The sequence below is a fragment of the Sturnira hondurensis genome, unplaced genomic scaffold, assembly GCF_014824575.4.
Source record: "Sturnira hondurensis isolate 20B ecotype Veracruz unplaced genomic scaffold, ASM1482457v3 Scaffold0014436, whole genome shotgun sequence".
Classification (NCBI taxonomy): Eukaryota; Metazoa; Chordata; class Mammalia; order Chiroptera; family Phyllostomidae; genus Sturnira; species Sturnira hondurensis.
Window position 1 is genome coordinate 1,762,407 of NW_028087067.1, and position 18,102 is coordinate 1,780,508.

General features: G+C 53.0%; 1 protein-coding gene across 1 annotated transcript in view; it reads left to right on the forward strand.

Annotated features, from left to right (window-relative positions):
- CSMD1 (CUB and Sushi multiple domains 1) overlaps window positions 1–18,102 on the forward strand; it is a 775,017-nt gene that overhangs the window by 513,502 nt on the left and 243,413 nt on the right. Inside the window, exon 8 of the mRNA XM_037063399.1 lies at window positions 17,113–17,200. Coding sequence (XP_036919294.1) covers window positions 17,113–17,200 — 88 coding nt within the window. The remainder of the gene's footprint in view (window positions 1–17,112; window positions 17,201–18,102) is intronic.

Consider the following 18,102-nt stretch of genomic DNA (forward strand, 5'->3'; position numbering starts at 1 on the left):
AACCTTCTGCCCCCCCCCCAACCCCCAGGAAGCAAGGGCTGCCAGGTTGGACGCTCCGTCTGCTGGAAAGAAGAGCTAATGAGGTGTGAAAAGCAGGCAAACCAGGCCCCCGAGAAAGCCTTTGGCAGGAACAGAAAAGTCACTAATTTTTAGCGGTCTCCTGGCCACCCTTTGGGGCGGCTCCTCGGCGTATCCAGAAAACGGATCTGTACATCGTGAGTCCCAGTTTCTGAAGTGCGAGGCCTGTATTTACGTTCCAAGAGGAAGTCATTATCGTCTTAATGGATGCAATTTTCCCTTATTTTCAAACAAGGTGCATAATTTTTAGTATTAAAGTAGATCTCGGTTCTGATTCTTTATTGCACAGCAATGCAGGCCTAGAAAAAATGGCAAACGCAAGTAAACAAAGTATTTAACAAAAATCTCTGTGCAATTTAAACAATTACAGCTGACATTTGGAAGTAGAGCATGGCTTTTTGAATGCGTACGTGCACTATTTTTTCAAATATGACAAAACACTTTGTAACAGTTTGGGGGGTATTGCTTTTCATTTCGTAGATTGTGAATCGTTTTCGAGGTGGACAAACAGTCTTCGAAACACATCTCATTGACTGAGGAGTGTCCCGCTGTGTGGCTACCCCTCAGCTCACTGTCTCTGCTTCCTCTTGCTGGCATAGACCCTTTCCAGGTCTTTGATATTATTACACGCAAATTACTGTAAATACCACATACCTAGTATTTCTAAACAAGTTCTCTTCATTATTCCTTTAGGACAGATTTTGGTGTGTCCAATTTATGAGTCAGAGTTGAAAGGAAGGGACCCTTGGAAGGCAGGGGGTGTTCGCACCCGAATTGCCCAAGTCAGGCTAAACCATCCAGTAAACTGTGGAGTCCGTCTCCTCCTACAGGAACATGGTTTGCATGAACTTCTTTCTCTAGGATGCAGGTCACTTTTTCTTGTTTTTGTCTTTTGTAAAGTAACCTAACCCTAACTCCACAGTCAGATGCCAGATGAGGCCTGTCTTTTCAAAGTCAGACTCAACATTCGGTGGCATAGCCCGAGGTTTCCCCCCACCACCCTTACTCCCCCATCTCCCCGCCTCCTCTAAAAATGTAGAATCTTCTTTCAAAGTGGCCTCTGTCCCTGGGACCACCCTCCTCTTGCACTCAGGGTCCACCCGCATCTCCTTGCCGCGTGCTCCCTTCCCTCCACCCTGAGAGCGCAGGGCTGAGGTGCTGGAAGCTCAGCCTCCACCCGGTCTGGCTCCTCCAGGCTTTGTCCTTTCCTGCTTAAGGACGGGTCTTTCCTCCACTCGGGGAACACACCCGTGTCCATGCACGGAACTTCCAGAGACAAAGGCATTAACACTCATGGCAATGCTGGCCTGAGAGGTCTTGAACTTGAGTACAGCGCATGGCAAAGGGAAATAGGGGAGTTGACTCTGGCACTTTGATCTCGCTGTTCAGGCAGGACGGGAGCTGGGCAGGTCAAGGTGGTGACCCGGTGGCTGGACCTTGCCGAATCAGATGCTGCATGGTGAGGAGACAGCAGGGCCCCCAGGCGATGAGCGAGCATGGGACTCGTAATTTCCTTCAGGGGCTGAGCCCGCAGAGCCAGCCTTTCCGGGGAAATGGGGAGATACTGCTCTTGCTTTACTCTAACTCCTGGCGTCCTGCCTCCCTCTCTTCTGCCTCAGCCTCAGAATCCCTCCGTTCCACCCCCAGCTGCCCTGTTTATTCTTCTCCCCCGTCTCCACCTCCCTCCTCATCTTCTTTTTGCACCAGGAGGAGAAGCCAGGGTGCCAGGAGCACGGCGTGGCTCACTTACCTCTGTCTTGTCCCTGCCCCGACCTGCAGGTGGGCGACCTCAGACCCTCAACCACCTCCCGCCTCATCCACCCGGGCCGCGCACCTGTACGCTTCAGAGGGAGGCAGACCCGGGGNGAGACAGCAGGGCCCCCAGGCAATGAGCGAGCATGGGACTCGTAATTTCCTTCAGGGGCTGAGCCCGCAGAGCCAGCCTTTCCGGGGAAATGGGGAGACACTGCTCTTGATTCACTCTAACTCCTGGCGTCCTGCCTCCCTCTCTTCTGCCTCAGCCTCAGAATCCCTCCGTTCCACCCCCGGCTGCCCTGTTTATTCTTCTCCCCCGTCTCCACCTCCCTCCTCATCTTCTTTTTGCACCAGGAGGAGAAGCCAGGGTGCCAGGAGCACGGCGTGGCTCACTTACCTCCGTCTTGTCCCTGCCCCTCTCCAAGATAGGGACCTGCAGGTGGGAGACCTCAGACCCTCACCCACCTCCCGCCTCGTCCACCCCGGCCCTGCACCTGTACGCTTCAGAGGAAGGCAGACCCGGGGCCTGCTGGCTCCGACACCTGTGCCTTCGGCCAAACTGGCCCTAGACCAGTGCTGCCGTCCTTGTCATTCTTGTTTCCCGGGAGCGATGGTTCTCAATTCTGGTCGCTGCGCCCGCTGGACGGAGAGTGTGTAGGAGCCCGGAGTGCCGAGTGTCTGGCTCCGTCCGTCCGGGGTGGGGCGTAAACGTCACCAAACGTGTGTTTCTAAGGAGTCCCCGTGCGCATACTGATGCTGCTGGTTCACCACCACCCGGGAGCCCTTCCTCAGAGATGGGAATCTGGAGGCTTTGACCCCACGTGTTCCGCAGGCTTGTTGCCGGTGTTTTCTGAGACGAGGCGATCACACGCACCGGCCTCCTCCGTGAGGGACGTCCCTGGCACCACGGTCCCATTACCAACACCCCTGCCCACACGTCCAATCAACGCAGCTCGTCGACTTTACGGCTAAATGATCAAAGGGACTGACTGGATTAACCTCGTTAGTAATCCCCTCAGCCCATCCTGAGAGCCCTGTGGTTGGCTCCCTCCCTTCTCTGGTTCCGAGGGTGAACCGTGACCCGGCCTCGAACTGGAAAAGGCGGAGACGGCTCCGCCCCGTGGCATGAGAAGAGCCTGGATGATCTGAGCCAAGTCCCCGCGCCGCTCTCGCCAAAGACCAGAACTCTAGCATCGGAGTTCGGAGTAAGGAGGGGTTGACTGAACCGAGAAGAGGGGAGACCAGTGCTGCCTGCCTCACACCCATCTCGCTGGATGGGGTCTGGCAGGCCCGGGATGCGCCGCGCTGGCGGGTGACTTTTAACTGCAGGCTGTGGAGCTTGGCCATGAATGGTAACGGGCGTCAGCACCAACTCTTCCTGGACAGCTGACCCTTGGCTTCTGAAGGGTTCCGTGTTCAAGTGCCGGTTCTTCCCGTGCTTTGGTTTCCTGGGGGAAGGGAGGGCGAGACCTCGGTCCAGGGGTGACTACAGGTCGCAGTTCTCTCCTCTCTGCTGGTGCGGCCGCGTGGCTTGGGGCTGCCTCCTGCGGTCTCTGAGAAGCAGCTCGGCATCTCCTTAGGACAGGAGAGGACCGGTCTGAGCTGGTTCTCGGGCCCTACAAGAGCCTGCAGGTCTGTTCCCAGCCCACAGCTCGGCGGGTCACCCCATGGCCTCCTGCCCTTCCCTTCACCGCTGGCCCCTGTCTTCGGCCGCACTGAGGATCTTGTCCTGGCCTCGCTGCCGGTGGCAGAGGCCACTTCCAGGTAGCCCCGCTGCGGGGCTTCACGGAGCGGCTGGATGTGGGGCGAACACGCACGGTGTCTTCCAGCACCAGGCCTCCCGGTCGCCTTCTGCGATCTCAGGCCAGACCTCCTGCCGCTGCCCACCCCTCGGGCCCTGAAACATCCCGTCCACAGTTGTTCTCTCCGTCCTCAGTGCTGCATCTGGAATCCGTCCGTCAGGTCTGTTTTTCAGGCTATTCATTCGGGGCCCTGCCTGCCATTCCTAATCTGTTTTCTTACTCTCCTGAAATGTGCAGTGAGTTTTTATCACCATTTGCCCCCTACTGCCTGTCTGCTACCTCCGCCCACCCACTCCCCCCTGAAATCACCGCACCGTGAGCTCTTTCCCATTTTTCCTTCCGTCTTCACTCCCTCTTTCCACCTCCCCAACCCCCGACCCCTCCGCAGAGCCATCAGCCTGCTCTCTGTCGACGGATCTGTCTGTCTGTCCTTCTCTGACTGGCTTCTTGTGCCACCTCCAGAGCCTCCACAGGGTGAGTCGCAAAGCCTGTGTGAGATGGTTTCCTTCCGCCGTCACACGCTCCTCCATTCCTTTACTCACAGTCTCACGTGGGACACGCCTCCTCTGTGGCGCATTTCTGACGGGCCCGCACGTGACCCCCACGGGCCCCTGTCCGGTAACCTCACCTTGCACACCTGGTTAGCCTGAGGCCGAGGGGACTGGGCAGGCGGGCACAGGATGGAGTCAGAGAGGCTGAGCCTCCTACGCTGTTTCAGGGGTTGGGGACCCGGGGCTTCTCCCTGAGGACAGGACCGGATGCCCCAGCCGGCACAGTTGACCCAAGTCTCCATGTCTCCATAATAAAACGGCTATTCTACCACAACCTTAAAAGCTGATACTAGAAATCCTAGTCTTTTCCAACCATTGCCTAAGTATTTTTGATCCTGCGACATCTTTTTGCTTTTTTGTCAGTTTTCTCCAGTGAAGACTTTAAAAGCTTGCTCTATTTCCTCCTGATTGTAACAGAAACAACAGTGCCACACCGCATAAGAAATGACAGTTCTCCCAGGGTTGTAGACTCAGCATCACTCCCGGGCTGCAAGTGCAGGGAAAGTCTGTGTCCCTTTGGGACCCGTCCTGCCGACACCAGGAATAAAGCCGGGCTGTCTTTGGAGCCGGGAAAACTCAAGCTTTAAAGATGGTTTAAGTATTTTGGGTCATTTGTTTACTCATTAGCGGCTAAGGCAGAAAAGTCCCAATTCACTTCAAAGTAAATCCTTTGAGATCGGTGCTTTATTTACTCAAGAGCTGTGCCTGGAACATTCTCCTTGAGCGATTAAATGCACTGGCCGCACCGGAGGACTCCCGTCTCTCATTATGCAACCCGGATCCAACTCACTAAAATCGCCAGGCACCTCCAGCATCGCCAAACCAAGGGCTACATTTTAATCTATTTACTCGGCTTCTTAGCACCTTTTCAAGCTGCTCACGGCTTTTTACATCTTGAAAAATTCTCTTATCTCGGCCGCCTGGCAGGGCACACTGCCTCCCTGCCTGCTTCTTCCCACTGGCTTTGTGCTTTGACCCGCCTATCCTTGACCTCAAAATGTTCTCGCCGCTCCAGACTCAGCAGTGGGTTGGCTTCCGCTGTTTCTCCCACCAGCCGCCGGCTAATCTATATTGTTCTCCGACTGAGTGCCGGCCCCTATGTAGAACAGTGAATAACACAGAGAAGTCTTTCCACCAAGGGGCTTACCTTGTGTGGGAAGAGTCCCAAGTAAATAACTGACGTGGCTTCTGATGGTGTTAAGTACCTTGAAGGAAATAGTAGAGAGCGCGGTGCTCGACCAGGGTGTGGAGAGGTTGCTCTCTTACTCCGGGAAGGCTCCTCTGGGAGGTGACATTGGTCTCCGTGTGCTGAGACAAAGGCAGCGATGGGAAGAGGTGGCGAGAGGGCATTTCAGGCACAAGGACAGCACAGGCCTGGAAGTGTCCTCGGGTCCTTCAAGGACGCTAGGTCACATCGATGTCCCGTGATTTGAAGCACTGCCTGTGCGATGATAGCAAGTCCCCTGCTTCTGTACCAGGCCAGGTCTCCCGATCTAGACTCGGGCATCCCAGAGCAGCTGGCGTGTCGCCCAGGGTGCCTATGCGTGCACCCGCCGTGTGGCAGGTTGCAGGCAGGTGCTTGCCTGGCGGTCTGATCTGCTCTCCTCGCGTGTCCCCACCAGGGACCGAGTGTGCCCTGTGTCAGCTGCCCCTGACAGATGCGCCCCGCTCCTCAGCTGTTCCTTAGCACCAAACTGCTCACAAAAGGCTTCCCACTCCCTCCCCCACGCAATGCGACTGTCCATTGCTCTCTGTGACTGGGCCTCCATGCCCGTCCAAGCCACTGCCCCTTGTCTGGACTCTGACCGTTCCTGCCGCCTCTGTGGGCCCCCGTCCAGCCGCCCCATAAGTGGGCACAGGGCCTGTTTGACATGAACTGGGCCCTCAGAGCAGCTCCTGCAGCTTCCGGCTTGGTTCCCACTTCCTCTTCAGCTGCGGTGAGGCGGGCACCCTGGCCCCCCTTTCGGCGGTTGTTGGAAGGCTCCAACCTCTCTCCTCTCGGGGAGCCTGACTGCTGTTTCCCAAAACGGGAGCTCTGCTCTCTCTGCCTGTCAGTTTGCCCACCCTTTAGGTTCCCACTGACGTGGCACTTCCCCTTAGAGCCCCACCCAGACCCCCATGCCGACCCCGATCCTCCCCCTGCCCTCTGTTTCGCTCTCTGACAGTGTTCTACCCTTTGCTCCTGTCACCTGTTCCAGTGGGGACCAGATGTGGCATTTGGGTGGTCTGGGGAGGGCTTCTTTGTAACACCCCCCTCCAAGAGCCAACCCCGAGCCTCCCATCCTGGGCATCAGCCCCTGTCAGCAGACAGGATGCTGAAGGCCTAAATGGAAGTGTCTGCCATTACGGGGCCGTTTCTATTTCCAGCTGTGATTTCCATGGCGATTCTGACTGTTCTAACCCGTCAGGAAAACAACGTTGGGGTGTTGGGATGGTTTGCTTTTTGTGCCTGAGAATGCACGGTCCATTGAAGAAACACGTTAACACCTCTCGCCAGCTTTGAACTACCTACCACACGACAGCACTTCAGGAAACCGGTTACAAACCCTGTGCAGTCTCCGGCCCACCTGCTTCCAAGAGGATGGCGTGCTCGCCTGCGGTTTGTTTGCGTGATGATGCCCCAAGCCCTGCGGTTGGGGACAACAATTCTGACCTTACACTGCCCAGCCTCTGTCTACACGGTGCGAGCACACGTCTCTTCCTTCGTGAAGAGTGTGTGTGGCCGTCAGGATCGCACCATCTCACCTGCCCTCTGTCCGTGCCTGGCATGGGGCGTCTTGCTGCTCTCCAACCCCTGCTGTCAAAGTGAGCCTGTGTGTTCTGACCGCCCCACGTGAAGCCCCCCTGTGGATGGGAACCATGGACGCAGACTCGGAGAACACGGCTGAAATCATTTGGCTCAAGGTGTTTCCAGGAGAAAGAGGAGAGGAACGAACACTCGTGGTGACATTCTCTTGTCCAAGCAAGGCTGGCGTACTGCATGCACCGTCATCGTGTCTCCGCGGTGATGGAGCGCGGTGGCCACTCCACCTGAGCAGCAGGGGCTCAGGGAGGGGAGCCACAGGCGGCCCGGGGCCCGACACCCCCCTGCTCACCTCCAGCTCCCCACCCACCACACCTCGAAGGGCGCTCCTCCTTCCTGAACTGCAGCCCCCGGCACTGAGGCACACGGAGCTGCGGCTGTATTACGTCATTCCCTTCACCGCTAAATTGCTGTGATTTTCAGACACACGCCTTCCATTCAAGCTGGCAGGTGTATCCTCTGATACCACCCGATTTCCCTCTTTATCCTGGCATTCCTCCTTCTCCTCCTCCATTGTCAAAATTGTGTTCCACCCCTTCAGGGTGAAAGGCGTCGCCCCAGGAGCCCAAACGCGGTTGCCTCGCCAGCAGCCGCAGTTCAGGTTCTAAGGACACAGGGATCTGTAGGCTGAATGTACCCTCACGGCAGGCAGTGTTAAAACAGCCCCAAAATAGATGCACAATTTAAAATTCAAGTGAAATATTTCAAAATAACATATTTGACTGCACAGGCTGTATCTCAGGTTCCCCTCTGTCACCACACACAACGACACTCACTCGGGCAGCGAAGGGGACACGCCTGAGTGGCGGACAGATGTTCACAGGGAAGGAGCAACGAGAAAGAAGGAGACGCGTGTCTCATTCAGAGCCTGTCCCGAAAGGGACTGCACCGTCCGTCAGGTGCCTCAGACCCGACTGGGGGTCCCAGGGTCCAAGTACAAGACCTTCCCCTGGACGAGCAGGTCCGCCTGTGCTGTGTAACCCCACGTCCACTCTGACCTCGGGCTGCTCCGGCTTCACCCCGACTCCTCCCAAAGGCGGGGACCCTCGATCCCCAAGACATTCGAGCACTTCAAGCCAAGGTTAGACCTCCGTCCTCGCCTCTCCTCGTCCCTCATGCTCTTCCTCCCCTCCTTCCCTCGTGCGTACTCCTCTCTTCCTTCGTTTCTTCCTTTTCTTCTTCTTTATTCCATTTCTATTCCTTTAAAGATCACTTTTTAGAGCGGTGTGCCAGGACCCTGAGAGGAAGGAGCAGAGTCCCGTGCACTCCTTGTCCTCACACGAGCACAGCCCCCTCGTCACCGAAACCCCCCACCAGGTGGGACGTGTGTCCCTAGGAGGGGCCTGCACTGACAGGTCAGTGACCCCCCCGAGTCCAGTTTCCATCGGGGTCACTCTGGGTGCTGTGCATTCTGTGGGTTCGGACAAACAGACAGCAACACGTGTCCACTCTCCCGGCCTCGCACGGAGCAGGCTCACTGCCCCGCGACCCACCGGCGCCGCCCTTCCACCCCTTTCCCAGCCCTGCAAGCGGCTGCAGGCATTTTGGGTAACTATTTTTGAAGAAATCCCAAGGGGTCGACAATCGACTTTTTTATGCACAGAACGTGGCATCTTCTCCTATTTACTGTTGCCTTTTCCAGAATGTTTAAGCATTCTCTTATTAAACAAATATTAATACATGTTGTATAATATATGATAAAAGTATATATGATAGACAAATCATTTATATAAAACAACATGCATTTATTAAGATTAAAACTTAAATATTATTAAATAAACCACTGAATATTGTTAATAAACAAACTATTAATATTAAAACTATATAAGCAAACGTATAGCTGTTAATAAATATTCAATTGCATATTTATATTTATTTAATGTAAATTTTATTAGTTTAATACTGTATGAATACACATGTCACATACGTGACAAATATATGTGCATTCTACTCGTTGATATCATTTATATTGACTATATTAGAATGTACCTAAATATAAGATTCAGAAATTACTTATAAACTCTTATGAAGAAGGAACTTTCTGTAGGTATTTATTACTCAATTCATATTTTCTATTTTTAAAATCTAAGAATTGAGAAATAAGGTTTTACAATTTAAATATGAGTATATTATCTTTAAAATAAAATATTTAAATATTGATATTTAAATATAAACGTAAAATATTTGTATGTGTGTGCATGTTTTCCTGAAATCAGTTATATTATACATTGCCTGTGAGACTCTTCCATTTCTTCAGATCATATGGGAAGATTTTGGGCCAGATATTCCCAACCTATGCAAAGTCATAGAAATCGGCCAGGTCCAGTGCTGGGTGACCTGACAGAGACCATGAATAATTAGGTATCTGGTGAGTTATCTCTGAGTCGACCCTCACAATTGCTCACGAGTCCTAGGTGCAGAGCCCTGAACTTTGCACAGCCCCCCGCCTGAGTGCCAGGCTGTGAGAGATCCAGGCAGCCTCCGCCCCAGGCGCCGGCTGGCCAAGCTGCCTCCGGGGGTCCGGGGGACCCAGAGGACTGCACAGATGCGTCTCTCTCGGCCAGCACCCACCCGGGACCCCTCAGAGGGGCTGTGGACCCAGACACCCAGCAGGAGGCCGGGCTCCCGCTCCGGTAAAAAGTGGAGCGCTGTTGGTTTCGTGTAGAGGTCATTGTGCTGGTCATTGTGCTCAACATGTTCTTATTTTTCATTTTGCGTGAATACCATACACCCCCGTGTGATTCGAAGGCACGCAAAGAAAATGCTCCCTCTTCGAGCATTCGCCGCCGTGGTGATTGGGCTTTGGAAGGATAAATACGATCGCCTCACAAGGAACCTACTTGTTTTTCTCTCTGGCAGAAAAACAAGTCAGAAGAGGAGTGTGAAAGGGAGGAAAAGGCTGAACAGTGAGAGCATTCGGGGTGTTTAAGTTTACCTGGACCGTGACCGGCCCACAGGTAGTAAGTGGCGAGAACAGTGTCAGTGTGGGGGGCAGGCGGGAAAACAGCTTCCTCCCGCCTTCCAAGTCTGGACTAATAACCAGGTCAACACGAGACTGAGTAATGGGAGGAAGTATGATGAACGCCCGCGGTTCCCTGAGCGCAAGAGCCCCTGTGACAACTGGTGCCGAGGAGAAAGGGGGAGGTCAGAGGGCAGGAGGGCCATTCACGGGGAGACAGATGGAGAAGCCAGTGTTGGTCAGTGAGTGTCCGCCGAGCCACTGTTAACCATGGGACCCGTGGGCCTTGCTGGGGTCCTCCTTGTCTGTCACACCTGGTTCATGGTAAATGACAGTTATCTGAGGTGACAGCCCCCTTCCTGGAACAGGCCCCCTGCCTAAATTCTTCAGAAACTAAAATCTGTTTCAAAAACTAAATTTCTGTGCATTAGGAGAGATTAGATGTAACAGTAACGGCGGTGGAATTGGAAAGAGAAGAACATGGGGCCAGTGCAGAGCTCACAGTGAGGACAGCGGACCTTCGATTTCTACCATCTTGGAAGTCAGCAAATCAAAGTACCCAGGGAGCAAAGAGAGTCCCGTCAAATACGCCCGGTGCCCTCCATCGCTTAGGAACCCCACCCACAGCCCTCCCACGAGGACTGCATGGTCTGAAGGACAGCTGCTTGTTCTATCAGGACCTGTTAATCCGAGACCCAAAACATCTCAGACCCATGCAATGTGCTTCTTATGACTTATGTCTGTGTATATGGCTTAGGAACCTTGTGTCGCCCGGTTAATAAGAATTTATCGCTCAAATGTCCACAACGCATGTTTCGCCTATTTCTGTGCCTTTGTCAATATTTGCACACCGTCCCGGGATCAGACCCAACTTCTGCTAGAGGCTGTGCCAATACCGTGCAGAAACAGAAAAGTAGCAAAAGTTCTGTTGTGCATGTGGAAATTTCCCAGGTGATAGTCTGTATCAAAATAATCCCCTGACAGCTAAAAACAAACCAAAAAAGGGTGTTCCTGCAAATGCAGAATGTTGTTGAAATCGACTTTTCATTACAGTCTCAGAGTTCGAGGAAGGAGGAGAATGGGCATGAGTCAGCCCTGCCGAAATAAAATCCCTTTGCAAATCTAAAAGAGGAAATGCAGTGAAAATTATACCGCTTTTCATTTCAGTAAAGAAATGCAAGTCTGGCCCTGGCTGGTGTGGTTCAGTGGAATGAGCACAAGCCTGTGAACCACAGGGTCCCCAGTTCGATCCCCAGTCAGGGCACATGCCTGGGTTGCAGGCCAGGTCCCCAGTAGGGGGCGCGCATGAGGCAACCACACACTGATGTTTCTTCTCCCTCTCTTTCTCCCTTCCTTCCCCTCTCTCTAAAATTAAATAAATAAAGTCTTTAAACAAGAACAGGAGAAATACGAGTCTGTTAGATGCAGAAGGAGCAAATATCAGAGCTGACTTCTTTCAAACTGAGTACAGCAAGATGCTCTGCAGCTCACAGCTTCCCCAGCGCACGTGCCCAGCGGGGCGTCCGTCCACTGCTGAGGGGTTTCAACGGGAAAGCTCCTGCGTGCTGCCCTTCCTCACCGCCACACAGCGGAAAACTCGCCAGCGCTCCGAAGGTTCCAGGTGATCGGACACATTCCCAGAACCAATCCGGCCAAAACACGTCTTCGGGTCTCCAAGACATTAGCTATGAACAATAAAAACGGGCTACAATAAATCACGAGAGCAGCGTCACCAAAAAGCATGTTTATTTAAATGGTGCTTATGTTGGATTCTTTAGGCCAAAGCCATAAACTAAACTTTAACTCAAGGAAACGGCACCCTGCACAAAGATTTCACAGTCAAGCTGACGAGGGGCTCTGGTGCTTAGCGGTGGCCGGCGGCAGCGTGTGGGCAGTCTGTCCGTCTGGTCCTTCCAAGCAGAACTGGCCCCCCGGTTGGAAGCTGTGGCTCCCCGGATATGTCTGGTTGGGAAGACAGACAAACATACATACTCTTTTCCTTCACTTTTGGATGCTTGACGTTGCTTTTTCATTATTAAATAAATTTCATTATTAAGCAATGAAGATACATACATATATATATATATATTTTTTAAAAGCTCCACTTTAATTTACAAAGGGCTTTAACACATAATGTCTCCCTGGTCAGGACAGTGGAATGCATAAATAACTGGAATCTCTCTCTCTCAAATCAATAAATAAATTCTTCCTTGTGTTTCATGTTTAACTATTTCTGATTATTGTACTGATGTAAACCTTGTCTCCACTAATTCATTCTATAATTTCCTTGGTCAGAGAAATAGAGTTGACCTTGGAACAGGATGGGGTGAGGGGCACAGACCCCCCACAGTCAAAAACCTGGGTGAACTCTGACCCCCACAACCATAATGGCTGCGCCCACCATTGCCCGGAACCTTGCCAACAACTTAGCACGTATTCTGTGTGTTCAGCGTACACTTACTGTATTATCACAGGGTAGTAGGCTAGAGAACGGGTGTGGGGGAAGTCATAAGAAAGTGAAAATGCGTTTACAGACTGCACAGTGGCCAGTACCCGTCCTTTGCACTGGTTTCGTCCCCCGCCATAGCTCGAGTCTGGCCGCACAGTCTGCCCCAGATAAATGCGTGTTGAGTTTCCACTGCCACCCACAAGACGTGTCCTAGGAGGACGGGGAAATTCGATGGGAGAGAGAAGCGTGTCCCTCCCTGCCCTGCCCACCTGGTACGAATCCCGAGAGCGTCTGACGAGGTACCATGAGCCAACGGGCTTCGAGAAAGCTGTTTCAACATATATACAAAAACAACGTGTCTGTTTTCAATCCTGTTTCAGAGCACTTTACGGCTGACTTGCATCCGTCCGTCCCCTGGCGTGACTTTACGTCTCGGGTGGCGACAGTCAGTGCTGGCTGACGGGCCCGCCCACCGAATCGTTCCAGGGCTGAGTCTGGGCTCTGGGGTTTTGACTAGAGTTTAATATATTTATTAACATCTATGGTGTGTGTCTTCTGAGATTTGAAAAGATATCGTCCAACAAAGTTAGAGTTAAACTGATATTAAAATCAGTAATTTCTCTCCTGTGCTGTGATTCTCCGAGGCGCTGGGGACCCACTGAGCACAGGTTGATTTCCCCGAGTCGCCCCAACCCTGCAGCTTCGGCTCCCAGGGAAATCAGCCGCCCACGATGCAGATGGAACGGGGCGTTGGGGGCCATGGGGCTCACTGTTTACTCAGTGTTTGTCACTGAGTTTTTTTCCTGTCATCGTGCCATTAAAAGCCCGTCTCTGTTTCAGAAAACCAGCCACATTGAAAACAACTTTACTGAATGCATTGGGCTGACACTGGTTAATACGATTATGTAGGCTTCAGGTGTACGTTCTGAACACACCATCTGTTCATGGTGTTGCGTTCGCCACCCCAAGTCCAGTCTCCTTCCCTCACCGTGGGCCCACCCCTGCCCTCCTCTACCTCCCCCTCTTCCCCCCGGCAGTTGCCACACGAGCATCTGGGTCTGTGAGTGTTTTCTGCATTCAGACCGTCCCCACTTTCCTCTCCTCACCCGCCATCCGCGAGTCGCCCGGGCTAGTCTGATTCGTTCTGTGCTCTCCCAGAACTCCGACAAGCACCGTGTCCTCCATAAATACGCCACTTTGCCCTTGTCTTTCAAAGACCCCGAGTATTTTCATCTGACTTGGATGGACACCTCCAGTTTCCCTCATTTCCTTTGACTGCTCTTCCCTGATGGAAAACAGAAAAGGGGGCATTGGAGGCCGACACGTGGAAGCCATTACGGCGTGTTTGGAACGAGTTTGCGGCTGCAGATGGCACGGTAGGAAGCCTTCTGGTGTCGGCCGCTGCTGGTGCCACAGGGCGGGCCAGTCCCCTCGAAGGCACCATCTTTTTCACGCAGCAATGACCACCTTGCTGGTGGAACACAGGAAACGTCTGCCCAGTGACGGCAAGGAAAACGGTGGGAGTGACACCGGCATCGGGGGTGAAATGATTAAAACTCGAGTCTGTTTAGATGAACTTGGGTAGATCACGTCAGTAGACCACTCACTGCCTCCTGCCTGGGGAATGGGCTGGCCCGAAGCCCCGGGGTTGGAGGAAAGCGTGGCAGACGGTCGGATGGAAGGAAGCGGGTTTCGGGTGGGCCACAGACGCAGGCCTCGCTGGAATACATGCACAGTGCATGTGAGACGCACGTAACACGCAGTTACCACGGAAGCCGTCTTAGACGTCCAGTCCTGAGGCATCAAATGCACTCCCGAAGCCGTGAACCCAGCACCACCATCGCCCCCGGAACATTGAGAACGTCCCCGACTGAGTCTCTGTTCCTGTGAACAGGAAGTCCCGGCCTCTGTCCCCAGCTTCCGGCAGCCACTGTATGGCTCTCCGCTCTGTGAGTTTGCCGCTCTTCCCTTCCAGCCTTTTTGTGCCCCTCGATCTAAATAAAGCCAACCTTCCGTAAACAGCACGTGGCTCTACGAGTAATTGTATCCTGTTCTTTTTTTCAATCCGTCCTGCTGATCAGTGCCCTTCCACCGGGGAGTGTATCCGTCTGCTAATGCTGCTATGCGGCACTAACACAGCCTCCGCAGTTACACAAAAGGAGTTCGGTCCTTCATGGTCCCAGAGGCTAGAAGTTCAAGGGCTTGGCATTGGCAGGATTGGCTCTTCTGAGGCCTCCCTCCTTGGCTGGTGGGCGGCCTTCTTCCCCATGTCCTCACGCGGTCTTCCCCCTGTGCAGGCCTGTGTCCTCACCTTCTCTCCTGGTGAGGACACCAGCCGTATTGCATCAGGGTCCGTTCTAACGACCACATTTTAATTTAATTACTTCTGCAAAGAGCCCACCTCCAGCAGCAGCCAAAATCTGGGGCGCCGAGTGGTAGGGCATCAACACAGGAATTTGGGGATTTGGGGCGTGACGCAGCCCATGCAGAGTAGCTTCTGTGTACAAAGAAAGGACGGATGAGAAAGCATCCGACTTCTACCGCTTCGTTTGGTTTCGGCGTGTCTTACCGGAATCTGCCCCTCACATCCACCACTACCAACCGCCTCTGCGCTTCGTTGGTGTTTTGCGGTCACACATTGTGATTCTCCTCATTTCTGTCTGTGCACAGTCTACAGATGTGTTCTTTGTGGTTGCCATGGAGAATACACATACAAAAGACTCCTCTCTGCAGCCTTCCCAGCAGTGTACATTGCTGATGTCACAAATTACATCTCCGTCACGATCTTGTCAGCGTGGACGTGTAATGACTTTGATGCATTGGTCTTTGAATTCGGCAGAAAATGAAAACCGTGGAGTTGCAAATCAAGTTTGCAAGATCGTGTTTTCTTATAGCTCTGTCTGTGTTTGCTGTGGGGTGTTATCTCTTCAAACAGTGGCGAGTTGTTGCCGAGTGTCCTTCCCTCTCAGCCTGCAGAGTCCCCGTAGTGTCTCTCCCAGGGCAGGTAAGATAGCGGTGACATCACTCAGCTCGCGTCCATCTGCAGTGACGTATTTCCTCTCTGCTCCGAAGGACTTGGTTAGATGCAGAATTCAGGTCCAACGCGTGTGTCTCCTCCAGGACTGTTTCTGGGGTCGATTTTGTTCTTCAGCAATGCCACACTTTCTTCTCTCCTGATGTGCCTGTGACTGGCCCTGCACATGGCCCCTCCCCTTCTCCGTCACTAAGTGGTGGGTCCCCAAGGTTGGGACCAGCCCGAGGGGCTTTTCCGGGCATACACCCTGCCGAAGTCTGGGTGTGTGCTCCCCTCCCCTCCCAGTTTCGCTGCAACATCTTTATCTCCCGAAAGGCCTCTCTCTGTCTCCTTGCCCCAGGGTCTTAGGTGTCCCGCTGTGGTCCTCTGCCTGCTGTGTCCTGCCCCAGGGGTGCCTGTGGCCACAGCCCCCAAGCACGTTTTAAGGGCAGCTGGGTCCGCCTTGGCCCCCATGGCTTCGCCTGCCCCTCTGAGCACAGAAGCCAGCCCCTTGGGCAGCCCACTGGCAAGCCAGAGCCTGGCAGATGAGGTCCGTTTAGCTCCTATGGCCCCCCGGGAAGAAAGCCAGGGGTGGGCCACTTCCTCCTGGCGGCACTGTGACGTGTCGGGGAGGGTGTGACACAGACTTGTGACAAGTCTGTGACATTTCCCACCTTTGTGAAGGTGGGCTTGCCTCACGGGCCCTTGCTGGGCAGCCCTGGACCTGTGAGTGGTCCCCAGGGCCCCGCACTGTCATTTCCATCTGCAGTTGTGAATTTGATGTTCGCGTGGTAGCCCAAGGGCATGCAGGTTCCCACTCCGACCCCCGGCTGATGCCACCACCCAACGTGCCGGATGAGTTCTAAATGACGTGGAGCCAAGGCCCTTCTGTCTGTCTTCCCAATACCTTGCTGGGCTTGGGCTCGGGCTCGTGACTCCGTCCAGTGCAGTGAGGTGGGACAGCAGGTCCGGGACCACGTCTCCCATACTGGCTCAGACCACGCCTTCGTCACTCTGTCCACATCTGGAGTGGGCGGACGGAGTGGGCTGATGAGTGTGGCCCGGGCAGTCGATCCGTCCGACAGGCAGATGACCCCTCACAAACGTCTCGGTGACCGGACACCCTGCCACCGGGAGGAGAGGTGCTTGGTGGACCAGATTCAGGAGGCGGATCAGCCATCTGTGCAAGGAGGCCAACGCTGCTTTAGCTCCAGAGGAACACGTCTGAGGGTTAGAGTAGAACAGGCCATTTTTTGTAAAATCTCTCTCGTCTCGGGCTTCACAGATCATTAACGTCTGCAGTTCATCCACCAGGAGAGAATGGGGTCTTTCTTCATATAAACTCGGATATTTTCACCCAGAAACCTCCTTTTCTTATTATCACGCTACTAATTGTAACCCTCCATAAAGTTGATCTTCGTGAGCAGACATGGGCTTTTTAAATCAAATTTTGGCCCCTTCCATAGAAGATGGGTTCAAACTAAAGAATACTGAAATCCTTTCCTGGGATAAGGAGCCTTTGTTTCTCGGGGGTAAGAACAAATGTGTATGTGTGAACGGAGCTGACCTGGCTTAATTCCTAAATCCCATTTTATGCCCGGATGTTTTAAGGGCCAAACCTGCCTAACGCAAAGCTGTTCTCTGGGCACTTCCCCAGCCACGACACAGCATGGTGACGATGTTTTTCTCTGTTGTGTTGCAGTGAGTCAAGGCGGCGTTGCTTTGGTCTCCGACATGTGTCCAGACCCTGGGACCCCAGAGTACGGGAGGAGAACAGGGTCTGACTTCAGGTAGGACACAAGGCGCGGTCTGGTGGTGGTGGTGTTTGCTAACCCACGGGAAATCCGAGCGTGTCGTGTGCAAACTTCTCGTCCCGTGGACGGTAACACAACTGCTCAGTTGTTCTGCAGTGGCATCATTTTTGGAACTTCCAATGTGCACTGAGAATTTCCAGGTGCTTCTGAGTACCTTTCACTGTACGACCCGCTATTAAACAGTTAACTTGAAAGGGAGATGAACCAAGTGTGCCGCCAGGGATTTTTTTTTCTGTTTTAATATTTTAATTTCCAATTGTCTAATGTATTTTGGTTAATGTTTTAAAAAAAACAGATGGGGCAAAAGTTTCACTATAGCTTCATAATGATCTCATTCAATACACTTTCGTAATGAGGAATGTAAGTGACGGTGCCCTGTATTTCAGGAGATGTTACAATGCACTTACGTGGGTCGAGATGAATGAGGGACCGCCTTCAGTCACTGCATTTCTAATGTGGCCACGGCAGTAGTGCTGTTTGGGGGCTTTCCATACATCGCTCAACTCGAGACGCTTAACCCTTTTCCAAAGGACTCCAGGTGGAAACTCCCATCAGGAGAGAGCTTCCCAACCGAAGGGTAAAGGGGAGTAAGGGATACATCTTTTCCTTCTCATAAGCTCACCATTTTTAGACCGAGAAACAGGAAAAGATACATGTGGAGAGGTCAGCCCATGAAGTGAGCTGAAAACGGATAGAAGATAGTGGTATTTTACTGAAAGAAGGAAGATGTATATATTTCATTAGATTTTCTCTCTGGATGACACGGTCAAGGGCAAATAAAGGCAGTTTTAGTCTTATCTTTCCTACCTGAAGGGCCTTTATTTAGTCCCCTTACCTGGGGACACTGGCCGGGACCCATTATTATAAGGCTGAATAGG